The 21,459-nt window shown below is 43.2% G+C and overlaps 1 protein-coding gene and 1 long non-coding RNA gene across 4 annotated transcripts in view; one reads left to right on the forward strand and one right to left on the reverse strand.

Annotated features, from left to right (window-relative positions):
- aqr (aquarius intron-binding spliceosomal factor) overlaps positions 1-21,459 on the reverse strand; it is a 55,845-nt gene that overhangs the window by 12,077 nt on the left and 22,309 nt on the right. For all 3 annotated transcript variants that reach the window (XM_085143423.1, XM_085143421.1, XM_085143422.1), the window contains exons 21-31: positions 20,904-21,145; positions 20,608-20,757; positions 19,821-19,890; positions 18,741-18,851; positions 18,218-18,327; positions 13,962-14,097; positions 11,748-11,957; positions 9,650-9,787; positions 9,468-9,539; positions 8,644-8,831; positions 1,921-2,092 (exon numbers count right to left, since the gene is read on the reverse strand). In XM_085143423.1, the coding sequence (XP_084999549.1) occupies positions 1,921-2,092; positions 8,644-8,831; positions 9,468-9,539; positions 9,650-9,787; positions 11,748-11,957; positions 13,962-14,097; positions 18,218-18,327; positions 18,741-18,851; positions 19,821-19,890; positions 20,608-20,757; positions 20,904-21,145 (1,599 nt within the window). The remainder of the gene's footprint in view (positions 1-1,920; positions 2,093-8,643; positions 8,832-9,467; positions 9,540-9,649; positions 9,788-11,747; positions 11,958-13,961; positions 14,098-18,217; positions 18,328-18,740; positions 18,852-19,820; positions 19,891-20,607; positions 20,758-20,903; positions 21,146-21,459) is intronic.
- LOC146496212 (uncharacterized) overlaps positions 4,747-21,459 on the forward strand; it is an 18,977-nt gene continuing 2,264 nt past the window's right edge. The window contains exons 1-2 of the long non-coding RNA XR_014871192.1: positions 4,747-5,608; positions 8,275-21,459. The exon at positions 8,275-21,459 is cut by the window's right edge and continues 2,264 nt beyond it. This is a non-coding gene — a long non-coding RNA (uncharacterized LOC146496212). The remainder of the gene's footprint in view (positions 5,609-8,274) is intronic.

A 21,459-nucleotide genomic window follows, 5' to 3' on the forward strand; every position in this document is an offset into this window, starting at 1 on the left:
ACATCAAAAACAATGACATCCTTTGTTCTTAGTCCCTTATTACCTGCCTACAAATGGCACAGATATTTAAAAATCGCAACTTACTTCTCCAGCAAAGTTACTTCTAACCCTCTGCATTTACAGATCATTTACAGAGAAAAACAATCATGTAGCAAAAGTCAAAAATGCATATCTCATACACACACACACAATTAAATAGACATCCAAGTAAAAATCTGTGACGCTTCCAGATTTCTGTCTTTCATTTGCATGTCTAACATACATCAGATCTGAAGCCTAAACCCCAAAAGAAGCTGGCAACTATTACAAGGTCAGACCTAAGCCATTGAAGTTTGAGCCAGTGGTTCGTGACTGCAAAAGGACTAGATAGGATAGAATGATCAAACATGCACTGAGGAGAGAGGGTTACATACAGATACACTTTAGAGTAGATACAAGAACATTATTGATATCGAGAGGCATAAATTCAGGCTACCTGTAAGTAAACTCCACCATGCAGGTTGCTCTTATGCAATTTAAAATGTAGCTTGTAAAGCAGAAATGTCTATAACTAACAAGCCTAGTGGCTGAGGGGGGCAATTTCCAAACAGAAGATGTGGGTTTAGATAGGCATCTTACTCTTCATGAGCCATTTGATAACAGTGAAGTACTATCAGTTGGCTGAGACTCAATAGGGAAAGAGCTTTAGCAAATGAGGCAAAGCATGGGAAAAAGACCCTTTGCACTATATTTTGTGCACACAGTATTTGTGTATGGGTTCTGCACAGTTCATGTGCAACCACAAAGCAGTGGTTGTGGCAGTGTTTGTTCAGCTGCGACATGTATTCAGTGTACACTGGATACAATTGCTCCTCTAGTGTCAAATTGATCCCCTTTGGTTTCCAGGAAAGTGCATCTGTGTGTGTGCTTGTCAAGCATAACGAGTGATATTGAGGAGATTCCCTTGAGGAGACTCAAAATGGCAACTGGCAAATAGAGTTGAGGTTCATGTGACCTGGTACCGCGAGAAGCACACATGGTGCTGAATTAAGAACAATAAGAAGCTTTAGGGACTTGAGTGTGCACAGCATGAATGTAGTTGCAAGATTCATGAAGCAATATGATCCACTTAATGGGTATGCAGGTTCAATTTGAAAGCTTCAATTTGATATTTCAATCATTACACAGGATACCTTATCTGAAATCCAGTGCTGTCGGCTCTGATTACTACAAACTCTTTTAAGTATCAGGGGATGTTTTATTTACAGTATCTTACATTTCTATAAGCTATACTAATTTTATTTCTCTTCTTGGAGAAATGTAATTTATTTTTTGTTTTTTTACTTGACACTAATATGTGATCTTCTTGGGCTGGTGCACTGCAAAAGTAAACACCCCTATCAACCCTGCCCTGTGCCCAGACACAGTCTTTGTGCCTCAGCAATGTCAGGATGAAACACAGTCCGTCTTCCGGTGTGAAGGACAAACCGCCTGGTCTGTGCTGGGCAGCCAATGTTAGCTGCACACTAAGCAGAGTGATGAATATATTATATGGACTGGTAGCTGAACCAGTGAAATTTAAAAATGAATGAACTGCTGTACAACAACCAATTTAGAGGAAATGGGGGCTAGAGAGAATATGCTTCTGTTTCCTGCTGGAAGTGTGAATGCGTTTATTTGTAAAGGAGTGTAGTTCCACAGCTTGTGTAACATGAACCATTTCAGCTATTCAAACAATTTCTGTACCTGTGCTACATATATACACAAAATAATAATGGTGTTCTGTTTGGAGTATTCAGTTATTTCAATTGAAGTAGCTCATACTTTGTTGTTTTTACATTTTTAAAGTTAGTATTAAGATATTGGCAATATGTTGGACAAATGGCATACAAGGATGTGCAAGGATTACATCAAGTGTGTTCATTCGTGTGATCTACTAACCTGATAAAAGTAAGGGTTGGGCTCAGATTCTCCCACCCCATTAAAGTCTTCCACGTTAATTAGCTGGAAATCAAACGTCAGGCCAGGGTTGGGCACCTGAAACTCGGGAAGTTGCTGAACGTGAGGCAGGTTCCCCAGGTGTTTGTAGCGCCAGTTGTACAAATTGCACAGGCTGTGAGATAGCAACACAAACACGCATTAGGTCACATCTGTGTTACTGTAATACAGTTTCCCTGACAGGACCACTGGAAATTTTAATCAATCAGCACAATCAGGGTTCCCACAGCTTAAGGCAAGGCAGATATATTTATTGTGTTTAATGCAACTAAAACTGAACTGCAAGATCAATTTTACAGTAAATAAAGAAAAATGTTGCAATTTCTCCATTCCAATTCAATTTCTGGGGGTTAGAAATAACCTTCCTCAGTTATTTAAACAATGCAGCACATCTTGGGCTGAGTTATGTCCTGTGAACTAACATCCCAAATATCTGGACTGGACTTTTTTTCTCATGTCAAAAGAGAACAAGAGGATTTTTCTTCTTCTTGCTTCATACTATGTTTAGACAACTGATGCACAAAACGCCAGATTTCAGGCATTTGATCTTTCTTCATTGGTGTTGTCATTTTTGTGTATGTTACCATGATAACAGGTGTTATTCTGATTATGTTGCTATGCTCTGCAGTCTGCAGTCAGAGAACAGATGGGCTCTTCTCAGTAAATCCAGTAAAGGTATCATTTCCCAACTCTGTTTAAACAGAGTCTGCCTGACCATCCTGCTTGCCCGGCATTACTACACAAATGTTTTCTCCATTACCAAGCAAAAACATTTCTTTTGACGAAGGCTCAATAACTAAATATACTAAAATGAACGGATTTATTTTTAACTGTTTGCTAATGATTTGGACATTTCACCGTCGCTGTGGCCAGTCTGAAAGGTTTTTTTTAGCAACAACAGTAAGCCTTCACTGTTGTGATTGGTGTGGGGGTAGGGTCGGGCTTAGGGCGTCAGGCGGTTCCCCGGGAGCATCTTCCTTGGGGGGCTCAACCCGGGGTAGCGGTCATGGCCAATTAGGGGCTCTGTTGGCTCTTAGGTGACGGCTTCCTCGTGGCTACGTGCAGCGGGGCTAGGGGAGGGTCTGTGCTGACGGACGGGGGTTACTGACCTGGTAGCCTGGCTGCCCCTGGGTGGGTCCGGGACGGGCGTGAGGTTCTGGGGGCGCTCCGGCTCTGGCCTGGGGCCCTGGCCGGGCCTCGGGGGCCTGGGTCCTGGTTGGTGTGTTGCCGGGGTTGTGGGCCGGTGGGTATATGGGGGCCCGCCACTGGCGCAGGGTGCCGCCGGTGCGCCGAGCCACCTGGGGGGCTCTTCAACTGGTGGGGGGGGGGGGTTGTCACATCTTGCAGGAGCTTTCCTCTCTCAGGAACTCTCTCTGCAAGAGGGGGAGATACAGGAGAGGTGGAGGAAGATCTCAGCCTGGGCGTCTATTGTCTTATGTAGTCTGGAAGATGAGTGGATGATGGGGTGGGTGTAGTTTTCTCTGTTGTGGGGTTGGGTGGACTGCCCCGGGCTCTGTGGGGCCGGGCGGCGCCGCTGCACTGGTCCCCGGTTCGGATGGGCCTGGGCCCCCCTTCCCTGGCGGGTCGCGGAGTATGGGGGTGCCTACTGGGGTCAGCGGGGGAGCTGGCCCCAGGGAGGGGTCACTTGCCCCTCCCTTCCTTCCCTCCCCATCTCCAGCTGCCTCCCTCTTCCCGCTCCACCACAACCACCCACACATGCAGGGCCTTGGAGTAGGGGTGTGTCACCAGGGTGCAGAGGAGGTAACCCCCCCCCCCCCCCTCTGTCCCCTTCTGGCTGCCTCTGCCTCAATTTTATCCCGCAACTTAGACATTCACATTACTCACACTCTCATTACACATACATATAGGATCTTGGGGGTGGGCACGCTACACGGAATCCCAATTACCATCAGGGTGTACACCTCACCCCCGGCGTCGTTGCCCACCTCTCAATTTTAAATACACGTAGACATTGAGGGCTAGCAGGAGGGACTATGCGCTTACCTGCTGCTCTCTGGCAGGTAGCTCCATGCCCTCCTGGGTTTTAAATGCACCTTAGAACACACATACATCAACACTACAATGAGCGGGTGGAGGGAGGTTAGGAGTCTTCTCTCACCCTCGTTCTCTGCTTCCTGCTGGAGCAGGGGGGCTAGGAGGAGGAGTTGGCCGTCCGACTGGGATCCGGAATGTGGGGCCTCCCTGCTGCTGCGGAGTCGGGGCGGTCTGCTTCTCCCCACCGCAGGGAAAAGGGTAACACAACCTGGGTCTGGGTGCAGTTCCCCCCTCCAGGGGCAAGGGTACCTAGACCCGGTTCGTAGAGTACGCTTGGGGAGTGTGATTGTGTGTACAGCGTCTCTTTATGTCTGTCTCCACGTTGGTTGAGTGTGGAGTAAGTGCATATGAGAGCATGAGGGTGGGAATGGATGTTTGTATCTGTGTGTGCCTGTATGTCTGTGTCTATATGTCAGGTTGGGTATCAGATGCCACCTCTCTGAGGACAGCTCAGGCCCTCCAAGGTTTGGAGGCCTATCTCCCCCCACCACTTCCCCTGCCGGGGGCGGACTCCCTCAGGCATCGGTGCGTTGGTGGTTCTTTGTGTCCGGGGGTGGGCGTCCGGGTACACACCGGCTCACTCCTTGGCGGCTGCTTATCGGGGCCTGGAGCCTGGGGCTCGCTTGGGCCACCTCGGAGGTGGGGTGCCCCCGGCCTCTCGGCCTGGGGCTCGGTCACTCAGGCACAGCTGGCTGCCGGCGGAGCTCACGGGCACGTCACTGCAGCCCCCCCTGGCTTCTGCTCCGTGGCTGCTGGGTGACCCCTCATCTGGGACTCTCCTCGGCTCTTTCTGGGACAGTGGCGCGGCTGCCCCTCTGTTGGTCTTCCTTGGTCTCTTGTGTTCTGGGGGCCTCTGGATGTCTGGAGTTTTGATCTCCTCCATACCTGCTTCATGCCCTGGAGGACGGGGCAGTGGCCCCCCACACCCTCTAGCAGATCATTACATGAGGGAACCTTTTAAGAAAACAAGCGCGTCCATGCTCACAGGTGTACACACGGGTGATCACACACACAAACTACACCCTTTTTGGCTCCTACCTCAATGCACACTGTGCTGTCGATCTTACGTGCTGCACAATAATGTTTAATATTTAGTAGTTACTGTCATATTCCCATATATCATTGTGATGTGGTTTATTGTATTACTCTCGTTTTCTTCTGCTTGTTTTCTTTTTTCTTTCTCAACAGGTGATCCAGGTGATCGATATATGTATTTATTTTTTTATTTATTTATTTTTTTTCTTCTGCTTATTCTGTTGGTTTTTGCTTTTTGCCCTTCTCCCCCGTCCCTCTTCTCAACTGTCTTTCTTTCCCTCTTTCTTTCTCCCTTTTCTTTCCCCCAGTCAAATCTGTCCCGTATTCAGCAAGTGAAAATAAAATAAAGAATAAAAGGTGAATCAAATGGACCATTACGGCAAAGCTGGGATGGTCAATTTGGTAAAGAAAAACCGTTGGGCATCTTTCTTCGCCTTTAGACAATAATTCTGATGGCAAAAGAGCCAAACGGGACAGGCAAAAAAAAAAAAAAAAAAAAAAAAAAAAAAAAAAAAAAAAAAAAAAAAAAAAAAAAAAAACAGTCAGAGGTCTTATGGTCATTGCTTAGACTTCCTTACCTAGATTTAGCTGCTCAGGCGGTTCCCCGGGAGCATCTTCCTTGGGGGGCTCAACCCGGGGTAGCGGTCATGGCCAATTAGGGGCTCTGTTGGCTCTTAGGTGACGGCTTCCTCGTGGCTACGTGCAGCGGGGCTAGGGGAGGGTCTGTGCTGACGGACGGGGGTTACTGACCTGGTAGCCTGGCTGCCCCTGGGTGGGTCCGGGACGGGCGTGAGGTTCTGGGGGCGCTCCGGCTCTGGCCTGGGGCCCTGGCCGGGCCTCGGGGGCCTGGGTCCTGGTTGGTGTGTTGCCGGGGTTGTGGGCCGGTGGGTATATGGGGGCCCGCCACTGGCGCAGGGTGCCGCCGGTGCGCCGAGCCACCTGGGGGGCTCTTCAACTGGTGGGGGGGGGGGGTTGTCACATCTTGCAGGAGCTTTCCTCTCTCAGGAACTCTCTCTGCAAGAGGGGGAGATACAGGAGAGGTGGAGGAAGATCTCAGCCTGGGCGTCTATTGTCTTATGTAGTCTGGAAGATGAGTGGATGATGGGGTGGGTGTAGTTTTCTCTGTTGTGGGGTTGGGTGGACTGCCCCGGGCTCTGTGGGGCCGGGCGGCGCCGCTGCACTGGTCCCCGGTTCGGATGGGCCTGGGCCCCCCTTCCCTGGCGGGTCGCGGAGTATGGGGGTGCCTACTGGGGTCAGCGGGGGAGCTGGCCCCAGGGAGGGGTCACTTGCCCCTCCCTTCCTTCCCTCCCCATCTCCAGCTGCCTCCCTCTTCCCGCTCCACCACAACCACCCACACATGCAGGGCCTTGGAGTAGGGGTGTGTCACCAGGGTGCAGAGGAGGGAACCCCCCCCCCCCCCCTCTGTCCCCTTCTGGCTGCCTCTGCCTCAATTTTATCCCGCAACTTAGACATTCACATTACTCACACTCTCATTACACATACATATAGGATCTTGGGGGTGGGCACGCTACACGGAATCCCAATTACCATCAGGGTGTACACCTCACCCCCGGCGTCGTTGCCCACCTCTCAATTTTAAATACACGTAGACATTGAGGGCTAGCAGGAGGGACTATGCGCTTACCTGCTGCTCTCTGGCAGGTAGCTCCATGCCCTCCTGGGTTTTAAATGCACCTTAGAACACACATACATCAACACTACAATGAGCGGGTGGAGGGAGGTTAGGAGTCTTCTCTCACCCTCGTTCTCTGCTTCCTGCTGGAGCAGGGGGGCTAGGAGGAGGAGTTGGCCGTCCGACTGGGATCCGGAATGTGGGGCCTCCCTGCTGCTGCGGAGTCGGGGCGGTCTGCTTCTCCCCACCGCAGGGAAAAGGGTAACACAACCTGGGTCTGGGTGCAGTTCCCCCCTCCAGGGGCAAGGGTACCTAGACCCGGTTCGTAGAGTACGCTTGGGGAGTGTGATTGTGTGTACAGCGTCTCTTTATGTCTGTCTCCACGTTGGTTGAGTGTGGAGTAAGTGCATATGAGAGCATGAGGGTGGGAATGGATGTTTGTATCTGTGTGTGCCTGTATGTCTGTGTCTATATGTCAGGTTGGGTATCAGATGCCACCTCTCTGAGGACAGCTCAGGCCCTCCAAGGTTTGGAGGCCTATCTCCCCCCACCACTTCCCCTGCCGGGGGCGGACTCCCTCAGGCATCGGTGCGTTGGTGGTTCTTTGTGTCCGGGGGTGGGCGTCCGGGTACACACCGGCTCACTCCTTGGCGGCTGCTTATCGGGGCCTGGAGCCTGGGGCTCGCTTGGGCCACCTCGGAGGTGGGGTGCCCCCGGCCTCTCGGCCTGGGGCTCGGTCACTCAGGCACAGCTGGCTGCCGGCGGAGCTCACGGGCACGTCACTGCAGCCCCCCTGGCTTCTGCTCCGTGGCTGCTGGGTGACCCCTCATCTGGGACTCTCCTCGGCTCTTTCTGGGACAGTGGCGCGGCTGCCCCTCTGTTGGTCTTCCTTGGTCTCTTGTGTTCTGGGGGCCTCTGGATGTCTGGAGTTTTGATCTCCTCCATACCTGCTTCATGCCCTGGAGGACGGGGCAGTGGCCCCCCACACCCTCTAGCAGATCATTACATGAGGGAACCTTTTAAGAAAACAAGCGCGTCCATGCTCACAGGTGTACACACGGGTGATCACACACACAAACTACACCCTTTTTGGCTCCTACCTCAATGCACACTGTGCTGTCGATCTTACGTGCTGCACAATAATGTTTAATATTTAGTAGTTACTGTCATATTCCCATATATCATTGTGATGTGGTTTATTGTATTACTCTCGTTTTCTTCTGCTTGTTTTCTTTTTTCTTTCTCAACAGGTGATCCAGGTGATCGATATATGTATTTATTTTTTTATTTATTTATTTTTTTTCTTCTGCTTATTCTGTTGGTTTTTGCTTTTTGCCCTTCTCCCCCGTCCCTCTTCTCAACTGTCTTTCTTTCCCTCTTTCTTTCTCCCTTTTCTTTCCCCCAGTCAAATCTGTCCCGTATTCAGCAAGTGAAAATAAAATAAAGAATAAAAGGTGAATCAAATGGACCATTACGGCAAAGCTGGGATGGTCAATTTGGTAAAGAAAAACCGTTGGGCATCTTTCTTCGCCTTTAGACAATAATTCTGATGGCAAAAGAGCCAAACGGGACAGGCAAAAAAAAAAAAAAAAAAAAAAAAAAAAAAAAAAAAAAAAAAAAAAAAAAAAAAAAAAAACAGTAAGAGGTCTTATGGTCATTGCTTAGACTTCCTTACCTAGATTTAGCTGCTCAGGTTTAATGCAAACTTGAACATTCTGAAGCAATAAGTTAATAAGTTTTTTGAATCAAGGTTAAGACCACTGACTTGCATCCATAAAATAAAGCACTGTAAAACATAAAGGTATATAGAAATAATAATTACTATTAAATTACTATTCAATTATGTTTAAAGAACTGTTTCCGAATTACATTTAAACATTACGTTTTTTTTATCCTTGTGAGCCCCTGTGGGTAGTGAGATTGTATTTTGCTTGGTGACCCACCTTGCACGTGCACGGCCCTGTGCATCCAAGTCTATTGTGGGCACACCTAGGCGCACAAATCGGGTGAAGAGAGACTGCTCCATGTTGGAGTACTTCTGGAAAGCCATGTTCTTGATGACTGGAGGCAACTGGTGGTGGTCGCCAATCATGATCCAGCGCTTTAGCCTGCTGTAGCCATCCTCTGGGTTCTGCACATAGAGGAAGATAAGATGATCAAGCAGTAAAAAATAATAATAATAATAAAATTGAGATACTGTCACAATATACAGTGATCAGTGAAGGTGCAACAGTTAATTTAGGTTTACATTTTAATTTCCAAATCATCATCTGGCATGCTTACTCTAACAAATATATAATGTGTCATACTGTAAAATACAGTGATGCTATTTGGAGCTGGACCTCACAAAGATCTAATCCCACCCATTGTCTAAGATTGTTTTAAAGTGTGATCACTGGTTGTGTTTGAAAAGCTGGTAGTAAAAGGGAAGTGGTGGACAATGATCCTGGCCAAAGGCTCTGACTGGCACAGTGGTGAGGAGAGATAATGAGGAGTTCTGGCAAGGTTGCTGGATAGGCTGGTGTGCCTAATGATCTTTTCCGTAAACAGAAATTACAACACAGAATGTTAGTCATAGCTACCAGAGTCCAACACAATTTTTATGGAGCCCATTAGGAAAACCTTAATGGGGAAAGTCAATTTGAAAAGGCTACTGATGTAAAGATTAAACTACACAAACCAGTCACAATGACAAATCCTGGCAGGTTTTGTGAGAATAATTTTTCAGTCAAGATTAACAGTCAAAACAAGTTAGCATTTCAGTTACCTGTAGTAATAGAGGGATGAAAGTCTCAATTTCCAAAATCTGTGCAGCTTCTTCCATCAGGATGTTGTCATACTAATAGAAAAAGGAACAGCTTGGTGTAACTTCAATAAATAAACTAACTGCATCCAAACAAAATACAACCAGATGATTGGGAATGTATTTTTAAACTGACAAAAGTCTACCTTAAATCCCAGCTCCACTAGGTCGTGACGTTTGAGTGCAGCGTGTGTGCAGGTCATGGCAATGATTTTGGCTTCTTTCACTAGCAGATATTTGGAGCGATCCAGTCCACTTCTTAGCAGCTCGAAGGCCCTGAATTCCTTTTAGGATAGAAGAAAAGTGATACTCAGGAATGACGTCACAGAGCTATGTTATAAACCAGATTGATAGGGAACTAAAAGGTAAAATATTATCACGAAGAATTAAAATTGCTGACATTTATTCTGTATTGAGTCATTTTTAAAGGTTTTTTTCATACTAGTGTGGGGGATGACTTTAATGAACAATTAGTATGACAGATGATGGCTAATATAAAAATCTCTTGTAACATAATAGAATCTTAAATTTAAAAAAAGCACATTTCAATATTCAGAAATCCAGTCAGCACACATCACGATACACCGAGTGGCTTATCTTTCGTCCAAGTGTTTGAATTTCTCCAACTGACTCTACTTTTCTTTGCTGAAGTGCCTAATTCAAAGTGACACCCGGAAGATGAACCACAATTCTAAACTTCAACAAAGTCATAATGGACATCTAAATGACTGGAAACTTACAGTACTCCACTTTTTAATGAAATGTATAATTAACATAATCCCTCTGATTTCTTCTCTCATTAGAAGTGAGTGTCCTCTTTTCCCATGATGCAGTGATAGAGACTAGCCAGCCGCAGGGCTCTCCTGTGAAGAATGTGGGGTGTATTTTGTTTTTCAGTAGCTGTGGCTTGAGGAGCACTTTAGCAGGGATTTTCTTACATGGGTTACACTGTAAAGGAAAATTTGGAGGATTTTGTAACCCAAAAAACAAATCAGTTCACTTCAGGGTGGTGATATGATGACACTACAGAAAGCTGTGGGGGATGCACAGAAGAGGAGTAATGGTAAACAGGCAAGCTATTTTCAGGTTGGTACACTAGCTCTGGAGGGTAGGGATGGAGGAGAGGAGACTCGGACAGCACCATGGTATAAATATTTAATGTGTTACTATTTTAGCATTAATATTAAACTAATCAAAACATGGAATATTGATGAAGTCTATTTTTAAACCCCATGGTACCAAATGAGTTGAGGAGTGATATTAAGATGGTTAGAATTTATAGAAGTTAAAAAAAAACTAGGAAAGGGGAACCAAAAATAAGTTAAAAAGTGGAATGAAACGGTGGAATTGCAGAGGAGTAAACAGCAGATGTCTATACATGAACGCAGGAGGCACACTGTCTCCCTCTCTCTCTCTCTGTTTGCCTAGCAATACATTCTTAGGATATTCCTTTGACAGCTTATTCAAAACTGCTTTTACATTTGAAAAGGTAGACAGATAAGCATATTCAGCACAATGTTGCTTCTGCTACCCTGCACCACACAGAGCAATACTTCTTAATGGGTGTACAGATTACACTGCAGCATGGGTGAGGCTCAGGGAGGAGGGAGGAGGTGCTGTGATGCAGTGATACAGAGGCCAGCCAGATAAATCAAGGTCACAACACATGTTGGGATATTACCTCTAGCCAATAACTTTTTTATTGCTTTTCGGAGACCACCTTGGTGTTCCCATAAATCTGAAATGTTTTTGTTATCCCTACAGAAACACTTTGATGGGCTCAGAAGGAATAATAACAGACTTTCCGCTGTGTTTGAGACCGTGAAGGGGTGTGAAAAAGAGTGACAGAGAAAAACACAGAGCCATGAGCATATCTATAGGCATAACATGCAAAGCGAAATTTTAACCTCAGAATAAACACATCCACTATTGTGGATAGTCACTATTAGCTGACAACAGTCTGTTAATGTGGGGGCCAGGTAGGCAGTTACTTGTGCAAGAGAGAATGTGCAATACCTGGAAAGACAGCTGGTATGAAAATAATCAAATACAGCAGGTAAACCTTATATGTGGGTTTGAGTGAAAAGGGGTATATATTTATTGCTAATTTTAATTTGTATTTAAACATTAGTTTTAGATTTAATGACGAACTATCTATGAATAAAATTACCTTGGCTTTTTTTTTTTTTCTCAAGTAACCAGTTTACATGCCACTTGGAGTTGCTGGCCCTGTGATCTTCTTACCTCCAGCTGGGTAAATATTTTCTTGATGTGGCGATAGCAGCCCTCTGCGATGTCCATGTCCTCCTCATATGACCGACCTTTGAACACAGGCTGGGGTGCATTGGAAAAGTACTTGTGGAAAGGAAAGTGTGCAGCAACAGCCTCCACCTCCACGTTCTTGCCCTGTTTTGGTTTTACTTTGCTCATGTACTCTTCCCAGCGGGATATCACCTGTTATGGGGAGAGACAACAGTCACAGAACACCCTCTCAAAGAGTCCCAGTAGTGATATTTAGTATACACCCGAGAATCAGACATCTATGTCTTATTCGGGTTTGAGTTGCAAGTGTTTGTCACCTTCAATAGAGTCAATCTTTTCTAGCAAGCTGTAATTGCTTTAAAGTGGGCTGTTATGCATGACAGGTGGTCCTGAGATTATGCTGAGAGGAAAATCACACCTGTTCACACCAATAAACTCTTAAGGGTCTGCAGCATTTTATTTGGGCGATTACTAATTAAAGGTTTCAAAAAGTAGCCTTACTTAGCCACGGTATTCAGAAAATGACCATGGGTATTTTCTCACATGAGCGATGTTTGTATGTTCTCATACAACATTTGTTTTTGGACAGCAGAAGGAGGAGGACTGCCAATCTTAAATGGCTCTGCCAAGCTTAAATTCAGACTATAGAAAAATAGATAAACAAGCAAAAATGAACAAATGAGAAGCAATAGGCTCGCTCTTGCAGAGGTGCTCCTGCTGAGTATCTAATAACCAAAACCAAACAGCAGGGTAGCTTATTTCTATAAATACCCTTTTCAAAAAACAACATTAAGGATAGCATTAATGAGTCTGCTAGAGAACTGAGCTTAATTGCATGTTGAGTATCTGTCTGCACAGATTATTAGGACTACCATGGAAACCTTAATGATATGTACAAAGTCACTGTTATCAACAATCACTCACATTCACATGAATAATCAAGGAAGTATGCTCACGGTCAAGTTATCACTACACCAACAACCTCCTGACAACATCTTCAAAAAACAAAGAACTATACAGTTGGGTCTGAAAATGTTTGAACCGCAACACCATAATTTTGATCATTTTGGTTCTGGATGCCTACACAATAGATTTTACCTGAGCAACTGAGATTCAATTACAGTCTTTAATTAGAGGGGTAAACAAGAATATTTTTACACAACATTAATTTAGCCCTGACTGAAGGTGAAACCTTGGACTTCTGTGTCATAAATGTTTATTTTTGGAATTGTTCTATTGAAACTGGGGAAACTGTAGTAGGTAATTGCTAGCAGTGGAAATTCTCCTGCAGCCTGAGGGGACAGTAATGATGAGGTGACAGGAATAAACAGAAAGCATTAAGAGCGTTTCTAAATATTTATATTCTTGACAGAAAGAGCAGATTGCCAGGGGAATGGAAACTTCAATAATGTCTGCATTTCATTCATCAACTGTCTGAGGAGGAGGATGGTCGTTACAGAAATCCATTCTAATTATTTCTGCAAAATATCTCCTTAACTCCATCTGAAAATCAATTTCAAAATCTCTACACAAATGGTGCTTAATGCTTAATAGAAGGATGGATCTGAAAGTCGTTTTTTACCCTTACTTAAGTCACACACAAAATGAATAAAAGATCAGAGTTAGAAGTACATCGAACATTACACGTGAATTTTTTTTCTATATCACAGAAACACATGTACTGCCTTTTCACTGCAAGAACAGACATGGCAAGGCAACATTTACAGCAACGCCTCAAAAACCAGGCCCTTCTGTTTCAAATGCTGCGTGGTCATGAGGTTATATAATAATCCTGTGACAGCTTTGCCCTTGACTTCAACTTCTGAGTGCACCAAAACAACACAAGTCATATCCATAACTGTGTGTGTGTGATATCAAAACAATAAAGCAATTGAGAAAACTGAAATGGGCTTTCTAACTGCACAGTAATTTTTTAGGATGTTGATGCTGGTGTTTTGAGTTTTCCATCCTGTTTCTCACTGATTACTGTCTTTTAAAAATTACCATTTGTTGCAAGTTTATCAACATCAAGGCCAGATACCAATTTTTGGGGGCAGTGAAAAGTATCAGATCTTTTTTTTTTTTCCTACCCTGAGTTCCTACAGGTGTTTCTGACACTGGAGGGTAAACACAGATGTCTGCAGTGGACAATTGCCTATACTTGCTAATTTAGATTGCAGCTATTCACAGTCTTACCTGGTAGAGGTAGAAATGTCCAGCAGTCTCACAGGTATAAGAAACATCTCCTGGGACATCCAAGCTCTCCTGTAACCTTCCCACCTCTCGGAGAAGCTCCAGTCTTCTGGCCAGGACGTAGTTTACCCTTCCATATCTGAGGAGAGCACAGGAGTGTTAGTCAACAATCTAAACGGTTAACCCCTGTAAAAATAAGAAGGCAGTTGGAATGATGAGCCAGCTATAACAAGCTTTCACAACATGACCCAAGAGTGATATTTAATCGAAATCACATTTCCTATATACACCCAGAAAAAAAACATGGCATAATAACTAGGGTATGTTTGATTAGTTACACTAACGTTCAATGGCTGAAAATTAATTTGTACCGCATAACAGAATTAGAGATGAGTAAAACTGTTGTACATAGCAGAGGAACATCTGTTTGCTCGTCCATATTTTTCTGTTAGCGCTGGCTTTCAACTTAACTGCTGGTTTTGTAGTAAAACTTAAATAATGACTCTTATTTATATCATCCTGATTGGGTTTTATGTATGTGTAAGGTTTAACAGGCATTTAAAAATCCATACCCTCCAATCTCCAGGAGAAACAGAAAAGTAATTTGTAACAAATTCTACATAAAGTAAACAGGAAATGAGTAATAAATCCAACAATGGTCATGACCTAAACCAGCATGTCTCGTGACCTGCATGCATGACTCATAGCAGCACGTAGTTAAACGTGCAATTGAGCAATAAGAAAATCTCAGACTGCAACTTCTGGCAAACATGTGAGACAGGGTCTTGTGATTACTGACTTGACTGTGCAGAATATTGGCTGTCTGGTTATGGTCACCTGAGGATATACTTCCTTTTTTACGTTCTAACATACATCTCATTATGCAGCTAAACAATACTGCTGAAAAATGTCATCAGATGGCAGTGAGACAACAGACAGGAAGAAGGAGGGGTTACCGGGTAACACTAGAGGTGAACACTATTTTTAGACCCTCTCCAAAGATTCACGGTCAGCAGATGACTCAAAGACGATCACACTGCTCTGCCTGAGTAAAATTAAATAAAAGTGAGAAGTGACGTTGCCTCTTAGGATGACACACCTGTAATACACTCACCGAAAGCCTAAAATAGATACAAAGGTATAGTGCATGTGCAGTGTACATTAATCTACAAGTCTGTCTTAGTTCTTTTGTAAACTCTGATAAATGTAAAACATCTGAATAGGGGTGGGCGATAGAAACGATATACGATAGAAACGATATAAATTTGGCCAACGATAGAGATTTTGACTATATCGCTCTATCGCGATAGCGCATGTTGATGATGTCATCAAGCTGCGCCTGTTTTGGTCGAAAGCATCGCAGTGCGGCTAAAACCATTATCATCTGCAAATTATGGCGGGCGACAGTCATAGCAAAGAGATGAAGCACTCTTGAAATATGGGGAAAGCCAAAAACTGCGCTTCCTCCACTTCCGTAACATTGATTCATTAATGTTGAATTCTCTCGCAGCTGCTCTATTTCACTATATTAATAACTAACATCCTATTGTGGATGAATAATCTCAATTGTTCTCCTGACTGAAGTTTGGCCCGTGTATAGCATCCTGCTTTGCGATTGCATTTGTCCCTGACCACCAGAATCCCTCACGTCAACTTTTATCGAGTGGAAAAAAAGTTGGCGTTCATCCCCCAGCTTCACTGTGCTAATGTTATGCTAACATAGCTGTGTCGCTAACAATCACGTAGCACAACATTATATACCAGGTAGTCCAACTTCAGTAACCCTGCAAACGCCACTGCTGTTTAGTTTTCTGTCTTCATTTATGTTGGAAGTTGTAGCAGAGAACATGGTATGAAATGTTTAGGTGTAAACTAGCGAGCTAACTTCTTGTTAACTTCTAACTCTGTTAAATTTAATAAATTCTGTTTTCATGGATGCCTGGATTTAAAACGTATTTGTTACACCCGATAAAGCAGCAACGCTGATGATTTTATTAAAGATGAAATAATTTAGACAGTTTTTTTTAACTCTTAGTGTCCGTTTGACTTTGGGACCTGAATTGGACGGAGTTTTGGACCCAGATTACTCCGCGAAGCTCCTCATTACAGCAGCCGTAATGCTCTGACAATCCATCAAGCAGTGGGCTTACCAAAGTTGTACTAAAACATTTTTTAACAGATTTCTGCACGCCCAAATCGGTTCGAGGTCAGTAAGCACAGCCAGAATTCATACATAAGGCACACTCTCGATTTTTGAGAAAATTAAAGGATTTTAAGTGTGCCTTATAGTGTGTAAAATATGTTACAGAAGAAAAGAATATATTGTGATATATATCGTTACCACACGTGCTTCAAATTATATCGCCCAGCCCTACATCTGAATGAGAATGGTGTATTTCAACAACCTGGGATGCAAATGTAGACCATCCAAAACTAAACAAGGGCTTCCTTAAGCCATCACCAAGATCCCCCTTCTAAAACTCATTAAAATGGCACAAAAGTTTCATGAAATGCATGGAGGCATTGTTAATTAAGGCTGTAGCTTCCCCCTTTGTTAAGCACTCAGAAAAGCACTGCCGTCCTTTTTTTATCTCATGTACAGTGTTAATTAAAACTCTCTGGCTCTCTCCTCATTCTGGTGTCAGTGGGGTGGAAGAAGTGTGGAGTCGGCATGTTGTTGTGAGGCAAATGGGCAAGCGGGAACATGTCGACTGCTGCTAGCTAGAGCTCTTTCTTTTATGTCTGTGTTGCTGCATAATTTAAGAACGCATGAGACTGCCTTCATGTGCGGATGCCCAGTTTCCATAAATCATCATTCATACTACAACCATGCACTCCCAGTAGACAGCAGTCATACAAAGGGTACAGCAAATGAGAGGCATGTGTAACTCCTCCCTCGCTCCTTAAGGAAAGCTGAGAGCTATAGGGTGCAATTTGCTCAGTGCCATGGATGGATGAGATGGTAATTAACATTGTAGGGTATGAGAACACTTTAAATAGTAACAGCATAAAAAATTTATTAAAATTCAGTGACACTGAGCTATTTATATTCAGGAGGTGGCAGGAGAGCGCTGCCTGTGGTGAAAAAAAAGTTTCTGGCTGGAACATTTATTGAAGTGTTAAATACATTAGTGATTATATAAAACTGTACATGTTTTGAGTATTTTGTGATACTCTGGTTTTCTGAAGTGTGCCATGAGTACAGTGTCCCCCACCTACTTTTTCATGCTATCTTACTACGTCTCAATAGTAGTGAGTCACTAGCCTTAAAGGCATTAGACATACTAGGAACAAGCATATATAAGAGAGTTGGGAAACACTGGGACTTCCTTATGAGGACCAGTGAGTCTCATCTGTGGTGTGTTCTGTGTCCTGCCTCCATCTTTGCATTTACAGCTAGTGTTAAGCCTGGGTGTTGCATGTATTTGATTATACTCAGATAATCAAATCACCACTGATTTAAAAATGGTTTCTTCCTGATCTGAACAAAATAAACATTCCTAAGTTTTGGGTATTTTGATTCATTTAGGAATTTATTACACTGTTGATAATTCCTAATTAAACAGATCTTTCTATTCTTGAAGTAGATTAAGGACATTACTACTGCTAGTTTTCCATCTGACTTATCACCAATGATCTTAATTATTTATTTACATACTTCTTACTATGTATTAAGTTATTTACTTGACTTCTATAGTGCCAGCTCACAACATGTCATCACCAGGTGCTTTTTATCACAGCGTAAATATCCTGTACTATTAAGGAAAACATGCAAATGCTCCAAACAGTGGTAAATCCATATAATTCTCTCTACATGGCCTGCTGCTATCTTATTAAAATTTATTTTAAAAACTGGGGCAGAACCAACCAATCAACTGTTGTGGTCCAGAATAGCTATGAATGGGTTACTTGGGCATGTACTGCTTCTAAGTGCATGGCTGCTGAGACAGATCCCTTAGGCTGGTGGAAAGGACTGAGAGTCCAACAATGCCTAGTGAAAATAAATCAGGTCCAAAGCCTGACATATGAGAGTGTAGCAGCCCTGTCAGTGTATTGACTCAGACCTACTGTGTATGTGGGAGATGGCATTAATGGATGTGAGTTGCCTCTGCAATTTAGATACACAGTAACTCTGAATATTTCTTGAATGCACCATCACTTGTGGGAAATCATGTCTCAGTTTTCACATATGCAGTACTCTTTGGTTAGCTGTACCCATTTGTGTCTGTCATCTTCCACCTGTTATCTGCTTTGCTCACCTGCTGAAATCCTTCTCAGTCTCCAGCTCTTCCTCTCCATGGCCCAGACGCAGAAGGTGGCGCTCGTCGATGTCTAGGGCCATGATCTTTTCAAAGAGTTGGTTCAAAGCCTGATGTGGAATGAAAAAAAATCTCTTTCATTTGTATGTAATATACTTAAGTTAAGTCAGTAAAATAATTTGGGAGGGTGTGCAAAGTCTTATACAGGAAAATACTTATCATCAAACTACACTTCTGGTGTTTAAGGTTCCTTCTGTCATGCTTCCCCTTAGTTTAAAGCAGCTAAAGATTACTTTATGATTAAATACTGAAGGGAAAAGACCAAGGCACAAGGGAGCTTAGCTTTTAATTTCTCCTCCATGGTTAGAATATGACTCTTGCCTGATTAATGGGCAGTTCTGAGAACAAGCTTTAAATTCTCTTGACAACTTTACATTTAGTTGATCAATGTGTTATAGAAACTTTTCAGAGATCAGACTTGCACGTGGAGATGCTGTGTGCGTATATGGAGGGGAGTGTTGACCTGATTTGAATGTGTGACTATGAGGGTCCTCTGCTCAGGGAAGTTGTGGTACAGGTTTGAGATGATCTGAACGGCAACATCGGTCTTTCCAGTACCCGGTGGTCCCACAACCTGGAGGAACGAAGTGAAAATGGGATTATGTCAGAAGAAATTAAGCATTTTAACTGTAGGACATAAAAAAAAAAAAAGAAATTGGAAGTTAGTTTGCAAAGGCAACATTTCTGTAGATTACAAAGGTAGACCTAAGCCAGTGATATCCACATAAAGGTAGGGAACATAGCTAGCGAAACAAAGAAGAAAGTTGTAGGAGGAACAGAGGAGGGATAAATATTTTCAAGCCTCTCCTGGTTTACAAGTTATCATGATAATAAGCTCCAAATTTACTTACCTGGGGGGGAACAGCACATTACATTTACTAAATTAATATTCATGAAACAGGTTGGTCTTAGTGTGGGTCTCTCAGGTGAGTAATCTCTGCTAAAATTAGTAAGCACAATTACACATTCATGCATAAATCAGTGCGTAATCAGCTCCTTCGTTTCTCTACATGAAAGCTAGGCAGACCAGGAGGTAGTGTGTGCTTGTTATGGCTGCTAATGATTGTGACATATGCCAAGAAGGAAGGTTAGAAGGGGTGAAGTGAGTGGCAGATGAAGGCATGCATACACAGTTGTTTTATGGCTCTGGTGATAGCCTTCTTGCCATATTTACCTCAGCTAGCTGTGCAATAAATAACTTTGATCCCACTGCCAGTTTCCAGTCACCACAACAGAACAGCACTCTTGTCACAACAGTGTGTTAAACAACTTTTAACATAAAAATAGCCGGTTGGGGTGAAATCTTTGTGGTTGTGCATGTCAACTGGTGGCTTTAATCCTATTTTGACTATTTCACTGATATAGTCAATGTGTACTCCTCAAAAGTACACAGAGAATTTTAGTGAAATTTGATGTTTTCCATAAGTATACAAGACAGAGATGAGTTAGTTGTTTTTTTGTCAAATACATAATAAGAAAATATCATTTTAAATAGATAGCTTCCACACAATCTTGAAACTAAAATCAAACACTGGATTCTTACCATTGTTAGACCTGGCTGCATCCCGGCTCGAATGGCTTCAATTTGAGTAGAAGTGAATGGAATTGTGTTCCTGTAAGACACATACATGCTTGAAATTTATGAATCAAGTAATTTGATACTGAATACCCTTGGAAGCATAAACCTATTTGTATTCAAATGACTTCATTTGTTTTTCTAAGAGATGCTTTGTGCTGCAAGTGTTGAGATGCATTTGGAGACCACACTGAAAGATTGCTAAGTCAGGTCCTCCCCACAGACATGCTGTTGCTATCAAGATTTGAATATCAAAGTGCAAACTGAAAATGCTCAGGAAGCATAGGATGAATCTCAACTTTTCATGTAGTACAATTATTTTGGGTTGTTGTAATTAGTACAGGAATATTACAGCCCCTTCTATTCCCCATTCATTTCATGCATAACACCAACCAAAACAGCACCACAATATTACATCCTAAACACACCAGATACCATCGAAACGATCATAGACAAATAAATCAGAATAGATTAGTAGCTCAGTGTAGGGTACCTACGATGCGCATAGCTTACGAGATTTGCACCTCCACACTTCTTATATTGACATGAAGTCTTTGAATAACAGGTTAAGGACTTAATATGCATAAGATTATAAAAAATAAATAGGTGTGGAACTCAAGAATATATTAGTGTACTATACAATGTGAGTAGAAGGTGTAATTGCATTACAGCAACAAATCAGTGCGCTGTACAGTTACTTGACAGTAAATCTTATTAAATGATAAATGGAAAGGTTCGAGTATTGATCTCTCACCGTTTGGGCTGATTGTAGGGATATGGCCCACGATTGGGGGTAACATAAGGTTCGACAATCAAGGTCTTGTCTTCCTCTTTGTTTTCCACTTCTTCATCAGCCTTTCTTTTCTTTCCTTTGTCTGCTGTGTTTGAGGTGGGAAATGTGATTCTGGTACAGCAAAAGAGAGAATAAGAAGGATAAATATCATGTATTATGACATATTTAACAATATATAAACAATTATATAAATATGGTTACGCAAACAGATTCTGATTAAGATTGATCAAACAAAACATTTTTCTTTTAAAATTCACCTGAATGGGGGAACCTGAAGTTCAGGGTTCTGCTCAGTGACCTTTATAGTGTTACCAGGGAAACATGAACGCAAGTGGTCCAATGACAAAAAGGTGTCGTTGAAGTCCAACGTCGAGATCTGATTGGGCATTTTTGAATAATGTGCGCTGCCCGGGTCACCATAACCTAAGATGATGTCATGAAGCCAGTCTGGGACGACACATTCTGTGTTCATCAGATGTCTGATGGTCTCTAGCACAGCCTGAAACAGAGAGAGAGAAACATGTTACAGATGACACAAAACAGACACAAAAGCTGGGTAAGAATAGCTTTGTGGCAGACTGATGGGACAGCAGATAATTTATAAGTCTGTCAATTATATTTTAATGAGCTGCAAACTGTCTAATACTTTGTGCATCAAACAGGGAAGCGTGTTTACTTTTAGGTCTGTCATGCTTCAAAGATGGAGATGTTGCCTGAATATCTGTTAGCTGCTGCGCTTTTCAAATTCAGAAAAAAAGCAAAAACATCTGTAATTGCTGTGGCTGTGAAAGACAGAAACTGATGTGCAGAATT

Source organism: Neolamprologus multifasciatus, chromosome 19 (genome assembly GCF_963576455.1).
Source record: "Neolamprologus multifasciatus chromosome 19, fNeoMul1.2, whole genome shotgun sequence".
Classification (NCBI taxonomy): Eukaryota; Metazoa; Chordata; class Actinopteri; order Cichliformes; family Cichlidae; genus Neolamprologus; species Neolamprologus multifasciatus.